The sequence below is a fragment of the Ctenopharyngodon idella genome, chromosome 8, assembly GCF_019924925.1.
Source record: "Ctenopharyngodon idella isolate HZGC_01 chromosome 8, HZGC01, whole genome shotgun sequence".
NCBI classification, from domain to species: Eukaryota; Metazoa; Chordata; class Actinopteri; order Cypriniformes; family Xenocyprididae; genus Ctenopharyngodon; species Ctenopharyngodon idella.
In genome coordinates, this window is record NC_067227.1 from 16,351,469 (window position 1) to 16,375,383 (window position 23,915).

The following is a 23,915-nucleotide window of genomic DNA, read 5'->3' on the forward strand; positions in this document are numbered from 1 at the left end:
TTCACAGTGGATAATAAGATGTTGCAAATTTAGGGATATTGTATTAATAAATATCCCATCCCTCCATTCTCTATATTGATTCACATGACAATTTCCTTTGTTCAGCTAAAACAATTCTTGCATATTTCTGTCAAATTTATGAACAATTTGTGGATCAGTAAGAAAATCACTATTGTTAGATTCAGGTGTCTCCAAACAGATCTGTGACCAGGGGTCAACGTCAATCAAATCTAAAGTTAAAAATCTGAAGTTTGATAAAGTAATCTCTTTATCCACCAACTGAAAAAGGTTGAAGTCCCTGATTTTAGTTGTGTTATAAACAACAAGATCTTCCATCAATACTAAAGTGTCCTGCCAATAAAGTCTTCTGTCAATAAAGTCAATACCCAAAATCTCCACCTTCACCTTGAGTTTGGCCGGCCTGAGGTTTCAGCCAAACCATTAGACTCTTTAAAGCACCGACACGCTTTCATAAAGCTTTATCTGCAAATCACTCCAGTGATTAAGCTGAGCCCCGTCCTTTGTTTAAGTAGTGCCTCCTTCTTCAGCTCCACAAAGAGCTGTTTGTTGGAGACGTCCAACCTGGACCCTGGACAGGCAGCTGTGCTGGATAGAGCAGGCATGATAGATCATATCCGGGATTACTACGTAAAATAAGCCCTGCTCCCTCTCTTTGCCCCCTTCCCCTCCCAAAAAATTGACAAAGCGCTGTGTGTATTTGATTTGGCTGTTGCTTATTTAACTCCTATCAGAGAAGAACCATACAGGTTAGATGTGGAGAACAATCTTGAGGGGTTATGCGGATTTACGGATTTGCCTTCATTCATTTTTCAAAATCCCACCCATAGACTAATCAAAAGTGAAAAATGCATCTGACATGGGAATGTGTTTTCATACTTGGACCTAAAATGTTGGAGAATTTATGAACATGTATTAACTGGGGATGACGAACACTGGTGTATGGGGCACTGCAATTGGCACTGACTTAAGTGTGACTGACTTAAATTTGATTATCTAATGTTTTTTTCTACACTACATAAAAAGTTATTTAGGCAGCATATAAGGCGAATTTACAGAGATTAACAAAGAGATGCTGTATCTCACCAGAAGACACTGAAACGTATTATAAAAGGTCTCCATTTATGAATCTTTAGTTCAGAAGTGTTTCAATAATACTTTAAAATAAGATTCAATTTGTTAACAAGAGTTGAAGCATTAGGTTTCATCAACTAACAATCAACAACACTTTTACATAATTTATTAATCTAGATAATGTAACTTTCTACATGTACTAATACTGTATATGTTTAACATTTGTTGTAAAATGACCATAATTGTTTTGATATTATAAACACATGTATTAATTGTATTTATTTGTTTGTTTGTTTATACAAGAACATTCAAAATATGTTGGTGTTAATTTCTTCTTTTTTAAGAAATTAAAACTTTTATTCAGCAAGGACACATTAAACTGATCAATCTTGACAGTAACGGTATTTATAATGTTAAAAAGTTTTTTTCACTTTAAATAAAAACTGTTCTTTTGAACTCTCTATTTATCAAAGAATTTAAGAAAAATGTAAAAAATGTATTACAGTTTCCACAAAAATATTCTCAGCACAATTGTATTCAACATTGATAATAATAAGAAATTATTCTTTATCAGCAAATCAGCATATTAGAATGAATTCTGAAGGATCATGTGACACTGAAGAATGGAATAATGATGCTGAAAATTCAGCTTTGCCATCACAGGAATAAATTACAATTTAAAATATAAAAAATATAAAACATAATATTAAAAATGTGAACATTTTATGCATTTCATATACTAAAATGTAACATTTTATACAAAACTTTAACTTAACTCTGTGAGCAGAAGAAATTTTTATTCAACAACATTTAAAAAAAATGTACTGACCCTAAACATTTGAACGGTAGTATATTTGAATTATGATTGTTCATTGCTAGTCTATAATACCTAATGCATTAACCATTTTTGTCCCTAACATTTACAAAATTGAAACCTCCAGCACTAACACTTGCCCACCAGATTTACACTTTCTAAATGTTTGAAGTCTAGAAACATTCATAAAATATTTATGTGGAATACAGAAAATACATATCATTAAAAGGGCTAAATTGTCCTCCGAATCTCAAATTTTTCACCGACAGCATTCGAAAGACATCTTGGTGAATGTCTGGGGGGGGGGATGAAAGTAAACTGTCAGAGCTCTAAAAGCAACTGTGTGACCCTGACCTTGAGACAATTCTCACAGAGCAGCAGAGGTGTTGGAGAGTGTTAACAGCTTGAGGTTGCCCAGTAATCCTGAGTGCAGACACTCTCACCAACAGGTACAGGTGGTAAAGCTCTCAAACACAACTACCATCAGCTACCCACCTCCACAGGACCATAAATCAATAACACACACACACACACACACACAGGTTTTTTTAGCTATCAAAGTGAGGACATTCCATAGACGCAATTGTTTTTATACTGTACAAACTGTACATTCTATCCCCCTACACTAAATGTCCTCATATTTCATGTTTACCTCATAATACCAGTGTAATACCCATGTCATTATACAAAATTGTGTCCTCTTAAATCACAAAAAACACGTGCACACACACACACACACACACACACACATATTCAATGACAAATACACATTCTCAAACATGCTTTTCTTTACTTTTCAGGCCTTTTTGCCTTGTTGTCTTATGGATTACTGTTTCCATAGTTGTTGCTGGAAGACTCCGGCTCTGCCATGTCCTGTGTTGACATGCATGATACCACTGTCTCACAAAGAGGAAGGTCTGCTTTCTTTCATGTCTGACTATGACTGAACATGCTTCATTTTAGTCTCCATAGTCCATACCATGAAACACAAACTGAAAAACGTGCCCCTTCAGATTATTGTTTTCCCAAATAAATGTTTATTTTTCTGCTAGAAACTTTTTTTTTTTGTGTGTGTGTGTGTGTGATTTTCTTTTTTGTGAATCAGAAACTGCTGGTGAATATAAAAATATATGAATTGATTTTAAAAAAATAATCATTTTAATTCACTTTTTATTTATTTATTTATTTTTGGTGCACAATAAAGACAAAAAATTACGCCATCCTAAACTTGCACATCACACCACTATACCGTTCTTTGTCCTATTCTATTGGTTTTCCAACTTACTTCTAACTGCATTTCCAGCATGTGGAATTTTTGAGTGTGTCTGCAATTTTCATACATGTGAATGTCATATGAGTTCATGCGTCTCACCTCATTGACTTGCTGTTTGTCCAGGTGAAAAATCTGACCGGAGCTGGTGGCAGCAATCTCCTCATAAGCTCTGTATCCCGGCTGGGAGCGATCCCCGCAGTCCCCCGTCAACACAAACACAACCTGAATTCAGATGGGATGTTTATGAGTGTGAGTGTTTGGTTAGGGGGTTGGGTGTTAGGGTTACATGTCAACACTGGGGTACATTCCATGAAAAGCAGATGGATTTTTCAAATGGGCTGTGAGATATTTAGATTTATGGCTTACAACTTCACAACCTTAAAGTTCAATATTTAAAGGTGAAGTGTAATTTCTGCGACACAAGAAGCACTGAAAGGAATTACAAAAAGGCTCAAACCAGTTTTCAAACTGCCATCTGTACCTGAGACTGACGGAGCTGTACTAACTGAAGAACATCTCTCTTCAGGCGATAATCTTTAGCTCGGGCATCAGTGAAAACATAGATGAAGGATCCAGGTAGCGAGACCTCCAAAGCCTTCTTGATGGCCCCAATGCTCATCTCTGGACAATCCCCTCCACCCTGAGAGAGAACAACAAGGCCTTCATCATTGACATCAACATTTATGCACTAACCAGAGCACAAGAAAGCACATATTGTATTGGCTCAAGTTCTATTACTTACTCTCGAGCCCAAAGGGACAATAAGAACAGAGCCCTAATAAAACTGTAGCGCTGAAGACAGATCAGGTGCTGAGATGAGCCAAGATACTCAGCAGGAGCCATAGAGAGCAAATAAGAACAACAAGTACAAAATATGATTTAATGATGATTTATGAAGAAAGAGCCCAACAGCTGCTGTGTCTCTTGCTGCTAAAGAATACAAGTGTAAACACCTGACAAAAGGTACCTAGGAAGGTCTGGAGGTTGAATTTGAGTGGACAGCAGCATTTTGGATAGAGGTAGCGGATGCAGGCAGAGCAGTGCATAATGATAGGGTGAATTCAGGTTGATTGGGATACTTTTTTGTCATTGAGATGACTTGGAAAAAGTGTCCCAATCACCCTGAATTCACCCTAATAAACTAACTGTGGCAAAATGAAGTCTGTACATCGTTTCAGCCAGTTAATGCAGTTTGAGAAATTATTCTTAGCTGGAGCACAAATTAGCTGCAGATGATTTGCATATGTAAGATTTACATTGTATCAATCTATCTCCGTTATTTACATCAATAACCAAACACTATACACCATATATATATTAGTGCTGTCAACGTTAACGCGTGCGATTAATTTTTTTCCAGTTTAACCATTAAAAATATTAACGCAATTAACGCAGCATCCGTTTTTTCTGTCATCCTTTTGCGAGCATTACAATATATGATCACGCTCTTAATCATGCAAATGCTTTTAAACCATTTAAATGCGCCAACAGAGAAAAAGAGAACGCACTGTCTGTGAATGTCCTGTCACACACACACGACACACAGAAAGACGCGCGCCATCTTGCGCATGGACGGTGCGCCAGAATCGAGTTCTCTGTCACGCTTAAACGAACACTAATAACACGCACAATAATGCCAAACATATCCGTTTTGTCGAGTATCCTCATAAGAGCAGCCTTAAATGAGTTAAATAAAGTCTTAAAACGAAAGTAAAGAGCTGTGAGAAAGTGGGACGCGTGTGAGATCTTCGTCATACGCAACAGCGGCAGCTCTTAAAGTGACAGCAACCACTAATGCCGTCTGTCATTGAAGATAATGAAAGAATAAAAGTAACAGAGAAAATTACTCACTGCTCTTGACTAAATAACTTTTGTAGCTTTAATAATGATTATCTATATTTAATTTAGGCTATAAATTATGCAGTGCAGACTGTTTGGTAACTTTATTCAATTTCTGTATGTTTCCTATCTGTTAGATAGGTAGGAAGGGCACAGGTAAATATGACTTTTATTATGGGTTTATGTGAGGATTGTCCTAAGTTCACTTAAATTAAAAGTTGTTATATTTTTGAAGCCTAATAAATGTAAAAAAAAAAAAAAAATGATATAGCTTTCAATTACACTGTAATGTTGAATGGCTATAATTCATGTTTAAAATTGGGGGAAAAATCAATTTCATTGAGGCATCAGTAGCTGTAGGCTATTAGTACCAGTGATACTGGCCTTCATTCATAAAAAGATGCCATTAAACAAGTATTTAAAATATACTGTCTTCATGTTGATTCTTTATGTTGTTTTAATTTGGAGATTAACTGTGAAATTATTACATTATAAAATATATTAAAAACGTATAAATTAATCACAGAAAAAAAATTGAGATTAATCGAGTTAATTTTTTTAATTGATTGACAGCACTCAATTAAAGTATCCTGGTTAAAATATCTTCTTTCTCTGGATTTAAACATTCTTGGAAACATTTGGGATAATGTAAGTACAAAGGTCAACAAAATATATAGTGGTTTTTGGATATTTTAATCTAAAAATCTTACATATTGTGCCTTTAATTCATATTTTTGTATTATTGTATTTGTCCTATTGTCCACACTGTACATTATAATGTTGTGATGTCTAATTGCACTTGTAGCTCTTAAAAGTATTGTTTTTTTGTTTTTTTTTAAGTGTTTTATTTATAATTTATTTTGACAAAACAGAATAAAATTTCAACATCGGCCATTCATCAGTTATCATCAGCCATTAAAATAATTATCGCTTTATTGACATTAGCCTGAATATAAACAAAGACTATAGAATAACACAAGACATGTCACTTGTATTGTTTTGAATGGGAGAAAGTGTAACGCTCAATATGGCGGAATAATCCCGCCTTCAAAATAAGAGCCAATCGCCGACCTGTAAAGTCATCGCGTCACTGCAGCGGCAGTTAGAAGCACCGGTTTCTATAGAAACAGTCAGACGCGCGCCTCAGAAATGAGGCACAAGAGACGCGCATTTAGGTCTGCGCATGCGCATTAGCTTGATCCAGCCTAAATACTGTTTTTTTGTCATGATTTGAGCGTTTGGAAAAAAAAATTATGAGACAGTTGTTGTCAGATTTCATTGGTGATTTCAAATATGAAATTTAATCGAAAGCTTGGCAAACAGCTTTGGAGAATTTGATGTTTCCCTATTCAAAGAGATAGGAGCTGCATGATGCCCAGGATGCCCGAGAGGCGTTTCAAAGATGGCCGCCGAGTGAAATGACTTGTCTTAAAGGGACTTTGATATAAATCACTGATAGGATTGCTGAATCCCTATCAAATGAAAATGATTCATCTCTATTAAAAAAAAGGTGCTATAAATTATAAATACTTATAAGTAGGTGTTATAAATATTCATTATATTTTATTCTATTATCTTTTATTATTCATATTTTATTTATTATTTATATTTTATCTAATTATATTTTAACATTCTCAGCTGGTCTGTTTTGCTGGTTTTAAGGGGATTTTGGGCAATTGTAAACTTAAAACCTTTTAAACCATCTGAAAACCAGCTTGGGAGAATATCCAGACTATAGCTAAAACCCCCAAACCAACTAATATAGGTGAATCCCTATCAAATAAATTATAATATAGGGTTACTTTTCCTCTGAAAAGTTGCTCTTTCAGTCTGGTGCTCACCTGAACAAACAGCTCTTGAAGATCCTTCTGGAACTTCTTGGGGTCAGTAGTGATGGAAACAGGACCGATGTCTGGTGAGGAAAAACAAAGAAATCAAAAAAAAACATCTATAGTTTACATATTAATTTTATGCAAAAGCTGAAGCTTTAGGTTACCATACTTTTGGAGCCCTTCATTGAGTACTTGGAAAGACTATCACAACACTTCAACAAACAAATCCCTGGGGAGTAGGAGTTTTGAAAAGCTTAACCTTCTTCAACCTCATTAATGAATTTTAAACAGTGAGGATTAGATCCAACTAAAGACTCCTCCACAGATACGACCCTACTAACGAGTATCTTAAGTCTGTTTCTAGATCAGACTAACAAACTAGCTACAGACCCAGCCAACTCCCAATCACGAAACCCGGATTCGTCCCGGATTCTACCTCATCAACATCTGCAGTTACAAATGACTGTCCTGAAACTTTTGGCAGCTGAGAAAATAAATTACAGACCATGCAAAATTCCAGCAGTCCTCATGTGATACCAGACTGGGTTCATAACCTCATTGTGTCATTGTTTAAAACTGTCATCATCCACCTAGATAATCTCTGACCTCTTCCCCTTTCTCTACTTTATCTCTTGTTTCTATCTCCCCCTTTCTTTCGTCTCAGGATGAATTGTGTCCTCCCTGAATTTGGCACTTATTTGGACTCACTCAGAAGCTGATTGATTAGAGAGCTGAATATACAGCACACGGATGAACCAGCATACAGGAGATACATTGTTTATGGTCAGAGTATGGGTCTGATATCCCCACATGGTTTATTTATTACTCTGACAAAAATCATTTTAAAGGTTATTAAAAAATAGAAGACAAAGAGGAGGATTAGAATTTTGACAGTGCTTCGGGAGAATAGACAGAAGAGAAAAATTTTGGACCATGTCTGACGGGAAGTCTATCTTCTTCTGAGAGCGAATGGGACAGATCAATACACCATTATATTATAATAATAATAAAAACTTTTAAGTTATGAACTTCAGCACTAAATGCCAACAAACTTTATATTGAATCCTATTATATTAGAGTATGTTATACATAAAATTACACTGTATTAATGATATTTTGTCAAAATTAATAAAAAATATTTTAGAGACATTGCTGGTCCCCCAGCATAGTCAGGCTGGTCTGTTTTGATGTTTTAAGGGAGGCATTCGTAAACTTAAAAACCAGTTATTCTTAAACTTAAACTTAAAAATTCAGTTATCTCTAAATCAGCTTGGACCAGCTTAAACCAGCTAAGACCAGCAAACAAACTAAGGTTTTTTTGTCAGCTTATATTATATTATATTATATTATATTATATTATATTATATTATATTAAAACATGTATTTATGATATTTAAGCAACATTAATATTAATATTTTATAAACATTCTCTACTGAAAAGCACAGCATGGTCAGCATGGTCTGTTTGCTGGTTTGGGGGTGGGAGGGTTGTGAAATTTATGAACTTAAAGTCCCCCTGTAGTCAATAATTTTATCCCTTAAAACTCATCTTTGATCGCCAAAATGACATATTTAAACATTTTTTTCTCTGGAAAAAAAATTCTTCATGCCTTAAAATTGCTTTAATGTAACTCTACTCCCTTGCCTAATTTAGTATATGCTGATCAATGAATATGCAAATTAGCCCCGCCTCCACTTGTTCACGCCAGCTCAGAGATCCACTCGGTCAACTTACTGAGGTAAACGCTGCACAATGGTATCGCTCTTTACAACATCGGACACATAACGAAGCTTTACGAAGCTTTTGTTTCAAATCAGTGGTTCTGAGCATGTATCAAACTGCCAAAGTCACGTGATTTCAGTAAACGCTTCGTTACGTCATAAGCGTTTCGAAACGTTTCGAAATTTCAATGGTTCACGTGACTTTGGCAGTTTTATACAGCCAAAAAAAACAGCCAAAAAAACTTTTATACAGTTTTATATGTAAAGCTTTAAGCAGTGTTTTTAAATCGCCCATCACTAGATATTGTTGAATGAAGTCTTTATTTTGTTTTTTTGGCATACAAAAAGTATTCTCTTCACTTCATAACATTAAGGTTGAACCACTGTAGTCACATGAACTGTTTTAAATATGTCTTTAGTATGTACTTTAATATGCCTTTCTCGGCATTTGAAAGTGTTAATTATCTTGCTGTCAATGGCGGCCTCACTGAGCCATCAGATTTGATCAAAAATATCTTAATTTGTGTTTTCCGAAGATAAATGAAGGTCTTACGGGTGTGGAACGACATGAGGGTGAGTAATTAATGACAGAATTTTTAATGACATTTCTTCAATATGATTAGCCTTTTGCTTGACTATGTTATCAAACAGCTAAAAAATGTTTTGCTAATGTTCATCTCAGAGTCAGTCTGCCTTCTAACAATCAGTTAAACACTTTGAACAACTCAGAACGTCAGTGGAGAAAGGCATATAGTTCATTCTAACATCATAATATACATTGTACACCCGACATATTGCTAAATCTACACAATTTTTCATATCAACATAAAAATATACCAGGATAACCTGGCTTCTCTCCAGACTCCTCTGCTAGTTCGCTGTTAATGATATGCTAAAGCCCGCCAGCACGTTAACATGATTGGTTACAAGGTAGTTTGTGACGTCACAGATACCAGCGATTTCAAACCGCGGGTTTGAGACTGTCTTTTTTCACTGCAGTTTTAAGGAGAAAATACTCAGCAATGGAGGTGACATATGAATTTGCACATGGTTTGTCTTAAAGCATAATAAAAACACCACATAGACATATAAACAACATTAAAAACTTGATTTTCACCAGAGGGGGTCTTTAAAACAAGTTAAACCATCTGTAAACCAGCTTGAGAGAGAGTCTCTAGACCAGCTTAAACCAGCTAAGCCTGGCAAATAACCTAAGGCTGTTTTTTTTATTTATTTATTTATTTTAGTTTACAATATTAAATGATAAAAAATATTAATAGATTAATGATATTTTATCAACATTAAAATCAATACTTTATAAGTATCCTCTGCTGTAATCAAGCATAGGCTAATCTGTTTTGCTGGTTTGGGGCATTTGTAAAACCAGCTAAACCATCTGTAAGTCACCTTGGGAGAGCATTTAGGCTAGCTTAAACCAGCTAAGCAAACCAACTTTTTTTCCCCCAGCAGCGTTAGAAACATCTACTTTTACTAATGAACCAAACAACTTATGCAGCAAAGCAACCAGCTCTAACATTCATTTTCATCTTCTGCACTTTCTCCATCCCTCTCTCAGCTGTGAGGGGCCATTAAGTTGCTGTTGCTGTCACGCCTTTCTGTCTGTCACCGGCTGTCTTTGTGATCTCAGCGGTTTACAAGGTCCTCAAGAGAACTCTACAGTAAAAGGTGAGGGAAAGACTGGCACCATCCCCCTACCAGTCTAGGACTGACGTCTCTCCTCTGACTGGGGGGCTGGGTTGACTCTTCCGGAGAATTGGATGGAGGACTGGGGGTGATTGTGTTAATTACATACTACCAGACAACATGTGCTTCTCATCAGCTCTTTGGGCACCCTACCCCCCTAAGGCTAACAGATAGTTGGTTTGAACCAGTCTAGATTGTATAAGTGTACCTGAGAACACAATACTCTCGCTGCAGTCTGTAAGCAGATGTGGAATTTAAACAGATTTAATGAACATACAGTGATAGAAACTGAAAAATGAGGACATGGTTTGCAGATTAACCAGTTCAAAATTCACAGAACAAAAGTTAAATTGCAAAAGTAAAATATTATTTTGTTGTTTAAATGTTGCAGTCGGTTGGTTTCAGTATAACCATTTGACTTGACACCTATTGGTCTGGATGCATTTACTAACTGCTGTCGTTTCACACCAAAGCTGTTTGTTTATCTTTTGTTTTGTTCCTTTCTGTCTGTTTATCTTCATCACATACTACACACCCCCATTTAAGAGACATTATTGGATTAAATGTCTATGTTGTTGATAGTTTGTGCAGTTACATGGGAGCTGTGGGTTGTCAGAGTTTTAACTATTCATTTCATACTTCGATTAGTAAAAAATATAAAGTAATAATCATATTAGTAGGCTATTATTGTCATTGTAGAAGTAACTTAGTCATGGATGATCCTGTGATGTTAATGGCGACACCCATGAGGGGGCGACCCGCGACATGAAGAATAAAAACATCTTCTACATTCTCCAAAGTACTTTTAATTTTGTAATTGCCAAAAACAGACAGTGCACCTCACCATGATTCTATGGATCACTACCTTTCAGCGGTCCCTGCTGGTGAAAATGTTCCTAGCAGCCCAAACACCTTTGTTCAAATTAGTTCATTGACATTCTTTAGTGCTTGGCCAAACAAACTTCTTAAAACTTTATCAAGCGTTCCTCCATATGGAACTTTAGACATTAGCTAGACGATCAGCAGTTAGCCTATTTATTCTTCGGAATCACTTTTATAAGGCAAATGACATGAATGATTTATAATTTACAGTAATCAGTTTGAAACATGGGATTTTGTAATTACCTGGATCATGGAAAGGAACCAGCACGAAGTTCTTGATTGGTCTTGTTCTGCGGCTCAGAGTTCTCTCCAGGATCCGAGACGCACCATCTATCACCTGTTTGAGATCGTCGTACATAGAACCGGTAACATCGAAAACAAAGGCCAGTGTTGAAGCGCTGTCATCCGCGCCGGAGTGACTCTTCACCGGCGGAACGGATGAGGAGCGCGCGCTGATAGTCAGCGCCAAGATGAGGAAATTAGCAAGAAACTTATTCATTCTTGCTTGAAATTCATTAGACCACTCTTTTAAACGTGTCAAACAAACATATGAAGAAATAATCACCGTAAAATGAATTATAAAAATTAAAGTGATGTAAACACGATGATGTGGGAGAAAAAAAAGAAAGAAAATAAGTTCATTTCTAAAGGGAAAAAAAAATTAAATTGTCCCTGAAATTTTCAACCCAGTCGTTTGAGTTCTTATAAAAAGTTCGGATGTAAATAATCCTACTTGCGCTGGATAAACGCTACATGGAGTAAATTCCCTATGTCTTGTCCCATCCTTGGCTGAGTTTCGGAGAAAACTTGTAAGAAGCGCGTGGACCCTCTGGAGCTGAACACTGTAGAGTTGGGGAGGGGTGTGAGGAGTCCTTACAACCTGATTTTCTGTGTGTAACTTGACCCGACTGTGACTCCCAACCCCATCCCACATAGCCTGCTCAAACCCGTGCCAACTGCCATGACATGAGACAGAGATGTAACTATATAACATACATGTAACTGTATAACACTGTATATTTTTGTGCACATCTTCTATATTACAACAACAATTTCTAACTACAATCAGCTCTACTAAATAAAACATATGATATTTATACTCAGTCAGTAGCCTATACTTATGCAATTACTTTGTTGATATTGACATGTAAAGTGTGACTGGAGGAATTGATGACACTGCATGAAAACGGGGCAAGTTATCACAGTGTTTATTCCATAAAATATTTCTGAGGTTTCATTTTGAAAGGCAGTTTCTGTGTAAACACATACCTTAAAGTTTTGGCTACAAGAAAGTGGTTCCACTGTTATTTCCGTGGGGGGGAGAATCTTTTGTTCATTCAAGGTTCATTCAACACATTATGAACCAATGGCAGGGCATTTTGTCACTAATGAACCTGCCATTAAATAGTTTATTATAGGCTTGTAACCCATTTTAATCAGTAAAACAATTATGAAATTAATATAAATAAATAAATATTAACAATTAATAAATTCATTATATATAATTTAAAACAACGTACCCTGAGCTGACATTTATATAAAAAAAGGACCTCAACATTTCAGTCAAAATAACTGACTTATGTCAGAATGCCAGTGTGGTTTTATTTTGTTCATTTGTTTAAACACAATAAACCACTTTCCATTCCATTGTGGAGTTTAGAGGACAGAATGCACCAATGTTGTTCTAATTTAAGAGGGTTTGAAACTAACATACAAGACCAATAACAGAAAACATTTCCATAACAGGACCTTCGGATTGAAACATTACTACTAAAATATAACCTTTGTGGCAACTATCTCCAACATCCCTGACATTCCTCTCGGGAGTAATATTTAGTGCATGGATAGGATTAAAATAATTTTAGGTTTATTAATAGAGTGAGTTTATACTCAGCTGCCACACATCTAATAATATACATTCTCTGGACTTGGTTTACTGTGCGGCATAAATGACAAGGCTCAAGTAGAGGCATCCCAGATGCTTTTTGAAAGGAAAGACTCCAGATACGCCTTGACCCCGTTGTATATCCGGATAAATTATGTTGCTATCAGGAATTCTCAGATACATCAATCAAACCTCATGCAGCATTTGGTCATCAAGCATTTATTGTTGCTTTAACTTGATAGCAGGGCAGCAAATGCTGTTAACAAAACAGAACATTACAAAAAAAAGAAGGAAAGGGGATCTTTGAGGATGTCAACAACCCTGTAACCACCAAAAACAGCAGTTAGTCCTATTTACATGGTAGCCATTTTCTGGAATCACACCAAATACCAATAGCATAGGGTTTATGACAGTATACAGATGTTGTTTTTATGATAATTCGATCTAAAACCAACAGGACATTTGCTCTCAGGTCAGCACATGGTTGGTCAAATGATCAAGACTCACCCAAATAGCCTTGCCAAATGACGCAATGCCATTCACTTAACTTAGGAAATGATTTCATCTTTAGGATGGAGTAGTTTAAAAAAGTTTGGCCATTAGAGAAGTTTTTACCTAGTTGTATATATACACTATACAAGTATTTTCTGAAGGGATAATTCACACAAGAATGAAAATTCATCTACTCATGTGATTCATGTGATTCAAACCTGTATGACTATTTCTTCTGCGGGAAACAAAAGAAGATATTTTGAAAAAAATGTCTTTAACTTTTATTGTAAGGACAAAAAACATTTAAGGGTTAGTTCACCCCAAAATGAAAATTCTGTCATTTATTACTCACCCTCATGCCGTTTTACACCCGTAAGACCTTCGTTAATCTTCGGAACGCAAATTGAGATATTTTTGTTTAAATCCGATGGCTCCGTGAGGCCTACATAGGGAGCAATGACATTTCCTCTCTCAAGATCCATTAATGTACTAAAAACATATTTAAATCAGTTCATATGAGTACGGTGGTTCAATATTAATATTATAAAGCGATGAGAATATTTTTGGTGCGCCAAAAAAAAAAAAAAAAAAAAAATAACGAATTATTTAGTGATGGCCGATTTCAAAACACTGCTTCAGGAAGCTTCGGAGCATAATGAATCAGCGTGTCGAATCCGCAGTTCAGCAGTTTGGCGGTTTGACACGCGATCCGAATCATGATTCGACACGCTGATTCATTATGCTCCGAATCTTCCTGAAGCAGTGTTTTGAAATCGGCCATCACTAAATAAGTCATTTTGTTTTGTTTTTTGGCGCACTAAAAATATTCTCGTCGCTTCATAATATTAATATTGAACCACTGTACTCACATGAACTGATTTAAATATGTTTTTAGTACATTAATGGATCTTGAGAGAGGAAATGTCATTGCTCCCTATGTAGGCCTCACGGAGCCATCGGATTTAAACAAAAATATCTTAATTTGTGTTCCGAAGATCAACGAAGGTCTTACGGGTGTAAAACAGCACGAGGGTGAGTAATTAATGACAGAATTTTCATTTTTGGGTGAACTAACCCTTTAATGGGGTCCAATGTTGTTTTGTTTGGACTCCATTGACTTTCATTATACTATCAACAAAGTTGAAACATTCTTCAAAATATCTTCTTTTCTTTTCCAGAAAGCCAGGGTTGTAATGACATAAGGGTGAGTAAATTATACATTTTGGGTGTCCTTTTTACTTTACAGCCATGAAAATATCTTATTACTGAAGGCAAAAATGTTAATCAAAAATCATATTTTCAGTTTACCATTAGAAAAACAGTGTGTCTGTTAAAATGAAATACTCTAACACTCTGTTTTGCCAACTTCCATCCAAGTCTTGTCATTTTTCCAAACAGCTGGTTCATCACCCGGCTGCACTTAACAATGTGGGATAAATAATCCAGACCTCACTGCAAAAACCATGTTTATGACCCTTCATGTAACAATTCGTGCCTGTGCGAAACATACATTCTTGTCCTCCTCTATTCACTGTTATTCTCTAGCTGTCCCGTGTGACTAGGGTGTGAAGTCTGTTTTGTTTTAGTGCTGGATCTGGAAACTAAGCCTGCGAGCTGAGCATGAGGTCTGTCTTACTTTAGTCAGCGAGAACCCTTCTAGTTATTGCTGATTCAGAAGCCCCAGATGCCGCGTTGACTGGGCCACCAGCCTTGAGTACCTCATAATGAAATGGAAGACGTGCCATAGATGCACAATGAGAGCTCAATTACAACAGGGCTAGACATGAACTTTCAAGAGGCAGCAACAAGCCATCACAAGACTTGGCTGATATCTAAACCTGTGTGTGGCTTTATGAATTGTCTCATCAGCAAGGACCCCCCCAAAAGACAGCTATATATTTTATATATACGACCCATTTATACTGTGCAAGAGATGAATTTTTTTTTCCCCTTTCTGTTAAAATTTGTGGTTGTCAATAGAATAAAAAAAAAAAATTAATTGCTCTCATGATTAAAGCTGCAGTCCGTATGTTTTGCCTCTTTGTCGCCATCTCTGTTCGAAACCTGCAATTGCAGTTATTTAGGAACTATCATCTTTACGTGGGTTGTGCGTCGGCACGGCTCCTTAGCGCAGATGAATCTAATTCTTTAAGGAGAATGTGTGGCTGTCAGTCACTGCACTGGTGGATACTGTACAGGTAATACGGATTCTTGGAAGTATGACCAAAATAAGAATTTTCACCGGAAAATGTCATCTGAACAAGTAACAAATCTGCCACTTTTGTTCTGTCCAACTGGGGGGAAAAAGCATTACAATAAATCACGCCAATGAAATCTAATGATCGCTTAGCTCATATCACATCAAACCGTGCAAATTATTATTATTGTTATACTTGTTCTCAAATTGTTAATGTTAACAACATCAGCATTGTGTGACTACGTTTATCCTCACCATAGACTGTATAAGATCCTCACATGCGATATAGCCTCAGCCTACTAGCTGGGACTCATTCTTTATATAAACAGACGTGAAAAAAACTAATGGCGGCGTGCTTGAATTTCCCCCCGAAACCTACCAGTACCACTCAAATTAGAAAACATTATTACAAGTTTAACGTTGTGAATCGGGCTAAGATACTTTTGAACACTGGCTGGGTTATGTACTTGCTCAAAAATTTATTTTGGATAATTTTTAACCAAAAAAAGTTACGGACTGCAGCTTTAAACAGTAACTATACAACATGTTTTAAGCCATTTTAATATAGAGTGCCTTGCAAAAGTATTCACACCCCTTGATTTTTTTTCACATTTTTTATGTTGCTGCCTCATGCTAAACTGCTTTAATTTACTTTTTTCACACTAATCTTTACTCCATACGCCAGATTTGGGGTAACTTTGCAAATTTCTTAAAAAAAAAAAAAAAAAAACTGAAATAAATGCATTGCATAAGTATTTGTACCTTTTTCTAGGACACTTGAAATTTAGGTCAGGAGCATTCCAATTTCACTGGATTTCTTTGAGTTGTTTATACATTTTGATTGGAGTTCAATCCAATTAAATTGAACTGAAAATGCATATTAGAGCAAAAACCAAGTCATGAGGTCAAAAGAACAGATCTGGGGAAGTCTACAAAAAAAAAAAAAAAAAAATCTTCTGCATTGAAGGTTCAAAGAAGCATGTAGCCTCCATAATCCTTAATGGAAGAAGTTTGGAACAACCAGGACTCTTCCTAGAGCTGGCCAAACTAAGCAATCGATGGAGAAGGGCCTTGGTTAGAGTGGTGACCAAGAAGCTGATGGTCACTCTAGTGGAGATGGGAGAAACTTTCGGAAGGACAAACATCACTGCAACACTCCACTTATTTGGGCTTAATGGCAGAGTGGCCAGACTCAAGCCTCTCTCCTGTGAAGATACATGAAAACCCACTTGGAATTAGCAAAAAAGCACCTAAAGGACTCTCTCAGACTGTGAAAAACAAGATTCTCTGGTCTGATGAAAATCAGTTCCAAGCGTCATGTCTGGAGGAAACCAGGCACCGCTCATCACCAGAACAGTATCATCCCAATGATAAAGCATGGTGGTGGCAGCATCACGCTGTGGGGATGATTTTTAGAGGCAGGGACTGGGGGATTCATCAGGGTAGAAGGAATGCTCAACACAGCAAATATAGAGATATCCTTAACAAAAACCTGGTCCACAGCATTCAGAACCTCATGGGCACAGGGTCCAATGTCCAAAAGGACAGCTAAGACAAAGCAAGAGTGGCCTGGGCTTGAACCCAATCGAACATCTCTGGAGAAACCTGAAAATGGCTGTCCACCGATGTTCCACATCCAACCTGACACTGGATGGGGAGAAGATCTCAAAAAGACTTGAGGCTCTAAAGGTGCTTCAACGAAGTACTGAGTTAAGAGTACAAATATTTATGCAATGCAATTTAGTTTTTCCTTTTTAATAAGTTTGAAAAATTGTCACAAGTCTTTGTTATTATGGGGTGAGGAGTGTATTTTTTTTTTTTTAAGTAATTTAAAGCTGCTTGGCATAAGGCTGCAACAAATATGTAAAATGCAAGGCACTGTATATTTATTAAATGCAATAAATCTATACCAGTATAGGAGTAATAGGGCAAGTGCAATGCCTTTGTGATTTGATTCTCTAAGACTGGTACATGCAGAGACTGAGACCTCTATTTTATGTTTTGTATGGTGAATTTGATTTATGCTTCACTTTTGGGTGACAAACTTGATTACATCAGGTATTCATTGACCAGAGTGAATTCTTTTGAAAGAGTGCCAGCAAATCCATTGTGCTGATGGAATACAAGGTCTAAGCACCTATGGAATACTGTCCAATTGTGAGCACAACAATTCTACACACACCATAAGGTGATAAAAATGGAAGCAGCCATTGTTGAAATATCAAAAGGGAAAAATCAGATATTAATCTTACTTACAGCGGCAAATAAAATTAGAGGCAATTATGCAGTGACTCAAATTTAATCATCAGCCAGAGAGCGACTGATAAAGCATGAGACCCACTCAAACCCATCCAGCACATACTGAATTACTTACTTTAAGAAGAGAATGTCATGGTTTAAGTCTATGGCTTTGTTTGACAGGAAAACGACACAGGAAAAGACAAAGACAGAGGTGTAGTTTAAACTAGCAGATGCTGGACTGTTTGCTTCTCTATTACAGAGGTACTTACATCAGTTCAGAGGTGCAACTGTTCAGTGTAGCATGTTGCTTGGTTACAGTGCCTTGCTTAGGAAGTAGCTTGAGGACTTCAGAAGTGAGTTTTGCCAGCAACAGATGAGCAGCGCACTCTTCACAATAAGAGCTGCATACCGCAAATATGATAAATCAATCCCTATTACATTCATAGTTCCAAATAAAAAACAAAACAGGATTAAAGTCTTTCATTCCAAGAAGCTTTTAAAAACATTGAGGCTTTTGACAGCTGCAATCCATACACTTCAAGGTAAACAAAAAATAAATAAAATATCAGCAGTTTCTTAAATTATACATGAAGAGCCACGTCCACAATATCTCAGCAAAGTATGATTAAAAAATATGAAATGTTTACACATATTTACATATATAATTTAGGTTTGTCAGCATGCTTTTCTGTAACAATCAGTGTCATCCATATAGTCTCCAGTGTGTTTGTTCAGCAGAAAGCAAGCACTTGTGGAAATCCCATTCTCTCTCTCTCTCTCTCTCTCTCTCTCTCACACACACACACACACACACACCAAAGTTTCAGGATAACACTTTCTTCTTTTCTGTCACTGTTGTATGCCGAAATGTGATTTGTTGTGGTGAGAAGAAAAGGATGAACTCTTCTCTCCTGTACTTTTCAGTCTTAAGTGTCCAGAATGAGGGTTCAAATGAAGAAGACTCTTCTCCTTGCATGGAATTGTGGGATGGCACCGCACTGGATCCTTTGCAGTACCTGTAAAACAACCATGAAAAAATGCTCACAGCGGGTTGGGTAATTTTATTCAAGAAATGGCTCACTTTCTGTTCATGAGCTGGTATTTGAACTGAATTGGTCACATTAAACAACAGGATGTTCTAAATGGAATTTGAATTGGAATGAAACAAAGAGGAATATACTGAATTGCAATTCTAAGAAATTAACCACAATAAAGGAATTTCAGAAGTTCAACACAAATTATAAAGAATATATAAATAATGACATAATTGACTATTTATCTCCATTTATCCCCTGATATATAGAATATATTTTTCCCTCAACTTATTACACATACTGTATATTCATCTTAATGTCTCTTTTCAATACTGTCAAAACAATTGATTATATAGGTCCATTCAATCCTAATAAATATAAAATAATAACAAAATTAAATGATGTTAATTTCATAAGTGTATTCAATGAACCAATATTATAAGTATATAATATAAAATAATATAATATAATATAATATAATATATAAGCAATATCACACAAGTAGCCATGCAATATCGCTCTATATCAGCATAACTGTGATTCGGCCGTGAACAGTCGCTGACAGCCTGGAGCTCACATCTCCGAAAGCATCTAAACAAATTTTCAAATAGGCACTATGTTTACATATAAATTGCAAATCTTAACAACTACATTCTCGCCTAAAAAGCTCTTAAAACTACATTCCGTTACAAAATAACAGTAGTATCTATAAAAATATGGTGGGTTTGCTCGTCCACCATGACACTCGCTGTGAGAATGCTGAAAGCGGAGTGATTCACACGCTGAAACAGTTCCTGTGGCGATACTGGCAGAATATCACATGGCTGGAAAGACCTCAGCCAATCAGATTCGAGAACCAGAACGAACCGTTGTATAAAATATAATACAATTCTGTATAAAGATGGCAATTTTTGACCATTACTATACAAAAATATAAGAAATATAAATGTAAATATAATATTAATTAAAAACATGAATTTCATATCATTACTTAATTTTGATTTCATTTGAATTTTATTTCTACTTCCTTAAATCTCAATTATAATTGTGCATACCTTTTGTTACCTCAACACGAATTCAGTTTAAATTCAGCAATTGGACTTAGAAGGCCTTCTCAATTCAACTCTGAAAGATATACAACCTTTGGCTCAATGCTGTTCTTGTAGCTTTTTATGTAGAAAAAAAGGTGGCAATATGAATATGTTGAGGTAAGATAAGACCAGCAAATGAACGCACAGATGACTCTGATGCCAGAAACACATAAATAACAAAAATAACAGCTGTCATTTAGCGAAGGCTATAAAACTCTAGAACGTAAAATGGAAAAACAACCACCTCATTTCAATATACTGTATATCTCTTTCTATATCCTTTTCTCGGTACTCACTGACAGACGTTTTTGAGTGTGCAAGTCTTATCTTTACACTGTCATCAGTTCAAATTGCCAATGATTATGAATATGAAAGTACACTAAAATCAATTATAACATGTGAAACTTGCTGTAGTCAGGATTTAATAAAACCAACAGATACCCTGAATGTAAAATACATTTCTATTCAGCACAACATACCTGTATCCTTAAGACAAGCTGCTACTATACCAGGCCATCATAGAGCGACAGAGCTTGTACAATAGAGGGATCTGCCTTTGATCCTTCTTGGAACTCCTGCAGGGTCAGCTTCCCATCTGCATTCTGGGTAAACAAACAAACATTGTTTAGAATCACAACTGTCCCATATGTTGAGTACAAACAACTAGATGTGTTATTTTAAGGCTGTTTGTGGTTATATGCAGATGCATGGAGGTTTTAAAAGAATGTGGAATAGACTTGAAGGTTGTATCAGTTTACAAACTAGAGGATAATTATATATATATATAAAAACAACCATGAGGATTTTCAATTATGCATGAGGAAAAAACTTTCACACTTTTAAGTTGCTTCACATGCCCAGCAGGGGGCAAGTGCTAACAGGCTGATCCATTAAGGAAACGTTAATAGCAAAGTAGACAATGAAAATGCTTCTTTCACCTTATGTGGCTCAGTGTGGTACTTGTTTGAAGAAGCATTAGCAATTAACTAACTCCTGAGAGTAACCCTACTCATTCTGATCTGAGATTGCTATGGGAAAGCATACCATCTCTGTGAACATTCCCTAGCAAGTCCTGATCTCATCTTTCAGGGCTTGAGGTGGGCTTGAGTGGGCATTTATGCTAGGCTCCAATGTTAGCGGTAGCACATGCCACACTGACGTTTATAGACCCGAGGGCAGCGTTACTGACGCTAGCCTTACCACAGATAGGAGCTCTAATTCCGTACTGTATCCTTGATCTGTCCTGCACTGGATTGTTGATGAGGATGTTGTTAGTAAACTTAATCAGAGCTCTAAATGAGTGATTTTCATTGGTGGGTTTTGTGATGGTTGATTGCTAATACTGTTGTGATCGACAGCATAAAAATCCTTAGTCTTAAAGGGATAGTCCACTCACAGATGAAAATTATGTAATCATGTACTCACCCTCAAGACATTCTAAACTTTTATGCATTTTTTCTTCTGCTGAACACAAAATAAAATATTTTGAAGAATGTCGATAACCAAACAGTTTCGGTTCCCATTGACTTCTATTGTATTTTTGTCCATACAACGGAAGCCAATGGCACCCAAAACTGTTTAGTTACCAACATTCTTCAAAATAATTTATTTTATGCTCCTCAGAAGAAAGTCATACAGGTTTTGAATGACATGAGGATGAGTGCATGATGACAGAAATTTTATTTTTGGGCAGGTAGTCTGCTTAAGTGATTTCTTTAAACAAAACAATGAATTAAATATAACAAACAGCCCCATGCACAATAACATTCATTTTTGGTTTGGATTATTAACTGGATCAGTGTGATTGCAGTCAAAAACAAAAATGGACATATCTGTACCTTATCCATCATGGCAAAAATGCGATCCACCCTCTTTTCTGGTGTGTTTTCTTCTTCTGGAAGGTCCACTGTGTTTCCCTTAAACAAATATAAGTAATGTTTAGGACATCTGAGGGATTAAATGAATGCCATATGTTCCGATTGTAATTACAGCTGAAATAAATGGTGACTTACCACCATCTGATAGATGGCATCCACGATATTGAGCATTTCATCACGTGTGATATAGCCATCGTTATCAAGATCATAAAGCTTGAAGGCCCCTAAAACGTGTAACAAGAATCACGGTAATGTGTGAAGAAATAGTATGGCACTTTCTGTAAATAGGGTACAAAATAGGGCCTGAAACACTTAAAGTAAGAATTTTCTTTTTCAACAAATGGTTGATGCAAACCTTTAGATAAAAATCAATAAGCAATAGAGACTAGTGTTGAATAAATCTATAAAAATAGTTTTCGTTAATTGCAATAAAGCTGAAATAAATTATATTAGATGAAAAACAAATGAAAAATAGAACTGAAGTAAAATACGCTTATAATAAGTTGAAGTACTACAATTAGTGTTACAATTAGAAGTACTACAATTACTAAAACTGAATTAAAAACAAACTAAAGCTAAATAGAAATAAAAAAAACTAATAAAAATGACAAAGCATATAACAAAATTACTAAAACTTAAACTAAAATTAAATAAATATAAAAATAAAAGTTAATAAAAATATGAATACATACTATAATATATAAATAATTCTAAAATAACACAGATTTTTTTCATGCTATGTGGATTTTATTTTAGATAATAGGTTATCTAAAATATATAATAATTTTCACAATAAAAATGTGGGATTTGTGCCTCTAATGCTTAACTAATGCCTCTAAAACAAAAACAACAGGACCATAAATTGTACTGTACCGAAAGTGCATTGCATTCATGTTTAAATCTGCCAAAACACATTACAATCAGCATAGAAAAACCCTGAAAAAGCACCATCGAGCATCTTGGACTTTTTGAGTTTTGATTATGAATTGAAGAGCAATGTTGTCAGAGTGCAGACATGTAAGCTTATCAGCACTGCAAGGAATGATGGATGCAGGATTGAGTGATAAAAGCATGCTTTGTATGAGCCAAATCATTGCACAGTAATTACAGCAGTGAGGAGCGACTCTTTCATCTCTCCATCTATGGCTTTCTCTTCACTCCAGGACTCTGGAACGTCCCACCCATACAGCCCTTTTTCATTCCACTCATCTACAACAAAGAGTCCTGCAAAGAGACAACCCTACGACTCACACAGCAGAGTGCAAACACAGGTCAATGCCTGGGGTGAAGAGTCAAGCGAGAAAGAGTGCAGTACCCAATCTGTATATGTAAAACAGTCTGTTTAATTTCAGGGAGAAAATGAGGTTATAGGTTGTGTCACTTTCACATTTGATCAATTTTACAAAATACAGTGGCCCCAAAAGTATTCAGACACTTAAATCACACTCAAACTCACACTCATTCGAAAGAAAACATCAAATCATGTGGTATTTATTTGAAATAAATAAATATTGTACTTTGCAGAGTCCCAGAGTGGAGGGAGGGAGGGGGTCTTGGAGGTGGATGAGGAATTGATGAAGGATAGGGAACCGGAGGAGATTGCGGCGGAGAAGGCCATGGCGGCGATAAAGGAGGGAGGAGCCAATGTGGAGCCATTACGGACCTCTAGGGAGGAGCCTTGGAGCCAACGACAGAGGTGAAGCTATCGACCTTGGAGACCCCTGTGAAGCCTTGAGTGTGATGGTCCAGAGCAACATTGTAGGGCAGGAGGGCCTGGCAGAATGGGGTGACACCGGAGGGAGTGAGGACCAAGGAGGAACAGGAGGAGCCCGGTGGAGCTGAGCAAGTGTAGAACTGAAGCAGAGACAAAGGGCTGACAGGCTGAGGTGGAGCAATGGGCCTGGAGGCCTGAGGTGGAACCATCGATCTGGAGGGTCGAA

At 36.3% G+C, this 23,915-nt stretch overlaps 2 protein-coding genes across 3 annotated transcripts in view; both read right to left on the bottom strand.

Annotated features, from left to right (window-relative positions):
* Window positions 1-12,071, bottom strand: part of hmcn2 (hemicentin 2) — an 84,043-nt gene extending 71,972 nt beyond the window's left edge. Inside the window, 4 exon segments of the mRNA XM_051904154.1 lie at window positions 3,279-3,401; window positions 3,661-3,819; window positions 6,860-6,930; window positions 11,402-12,071. Of these exon segments, the coding sequence (XP_051760114.1) occupies window positions 3,279-3,401; window positions 3,661-3,819; window positions 6,860-6,930; window positions 11,402-11,657 (609 nt within the window). The 5' untranslated portion in view covers window positions 11,658-12,071.
* Window positions 12,072-18,012: 5,941 nt separating this feature from the next.
* Window positions 18,013-23,915, bottom strand: part of ncs1b (neuronal calcium sensor 1b) — a 39,336-nt gene continuing 33,433 nt past the window's right edge. For both annotated transcript variants that reach the window (XM_051903658.1, XM_051903657.1), the window contains 4 exons: window positions 22,111-22,199; window positions 21,937-22,014; window positions 20,578-20,700; window positions 18,013-18,989 (listed from right to left, as the gene is read on the bottom strand). In XM_051903658.1, the coding sequence (XP_051759618.1) occupies window positions 20,602-20,700; window positions 21,937-22,014; window positions 22,111-22,199 (266 nt within the window). In that variant the 3' untranslated portion in view covers window positions 18,013-18,989; window positions 20,578-20,601. The remainder of the gene's footprint in view (window positions 18,990-20,577; window positions 20,701-21,936; window positions 22,015-22,110; window positions 22,200-23,915) is intronic.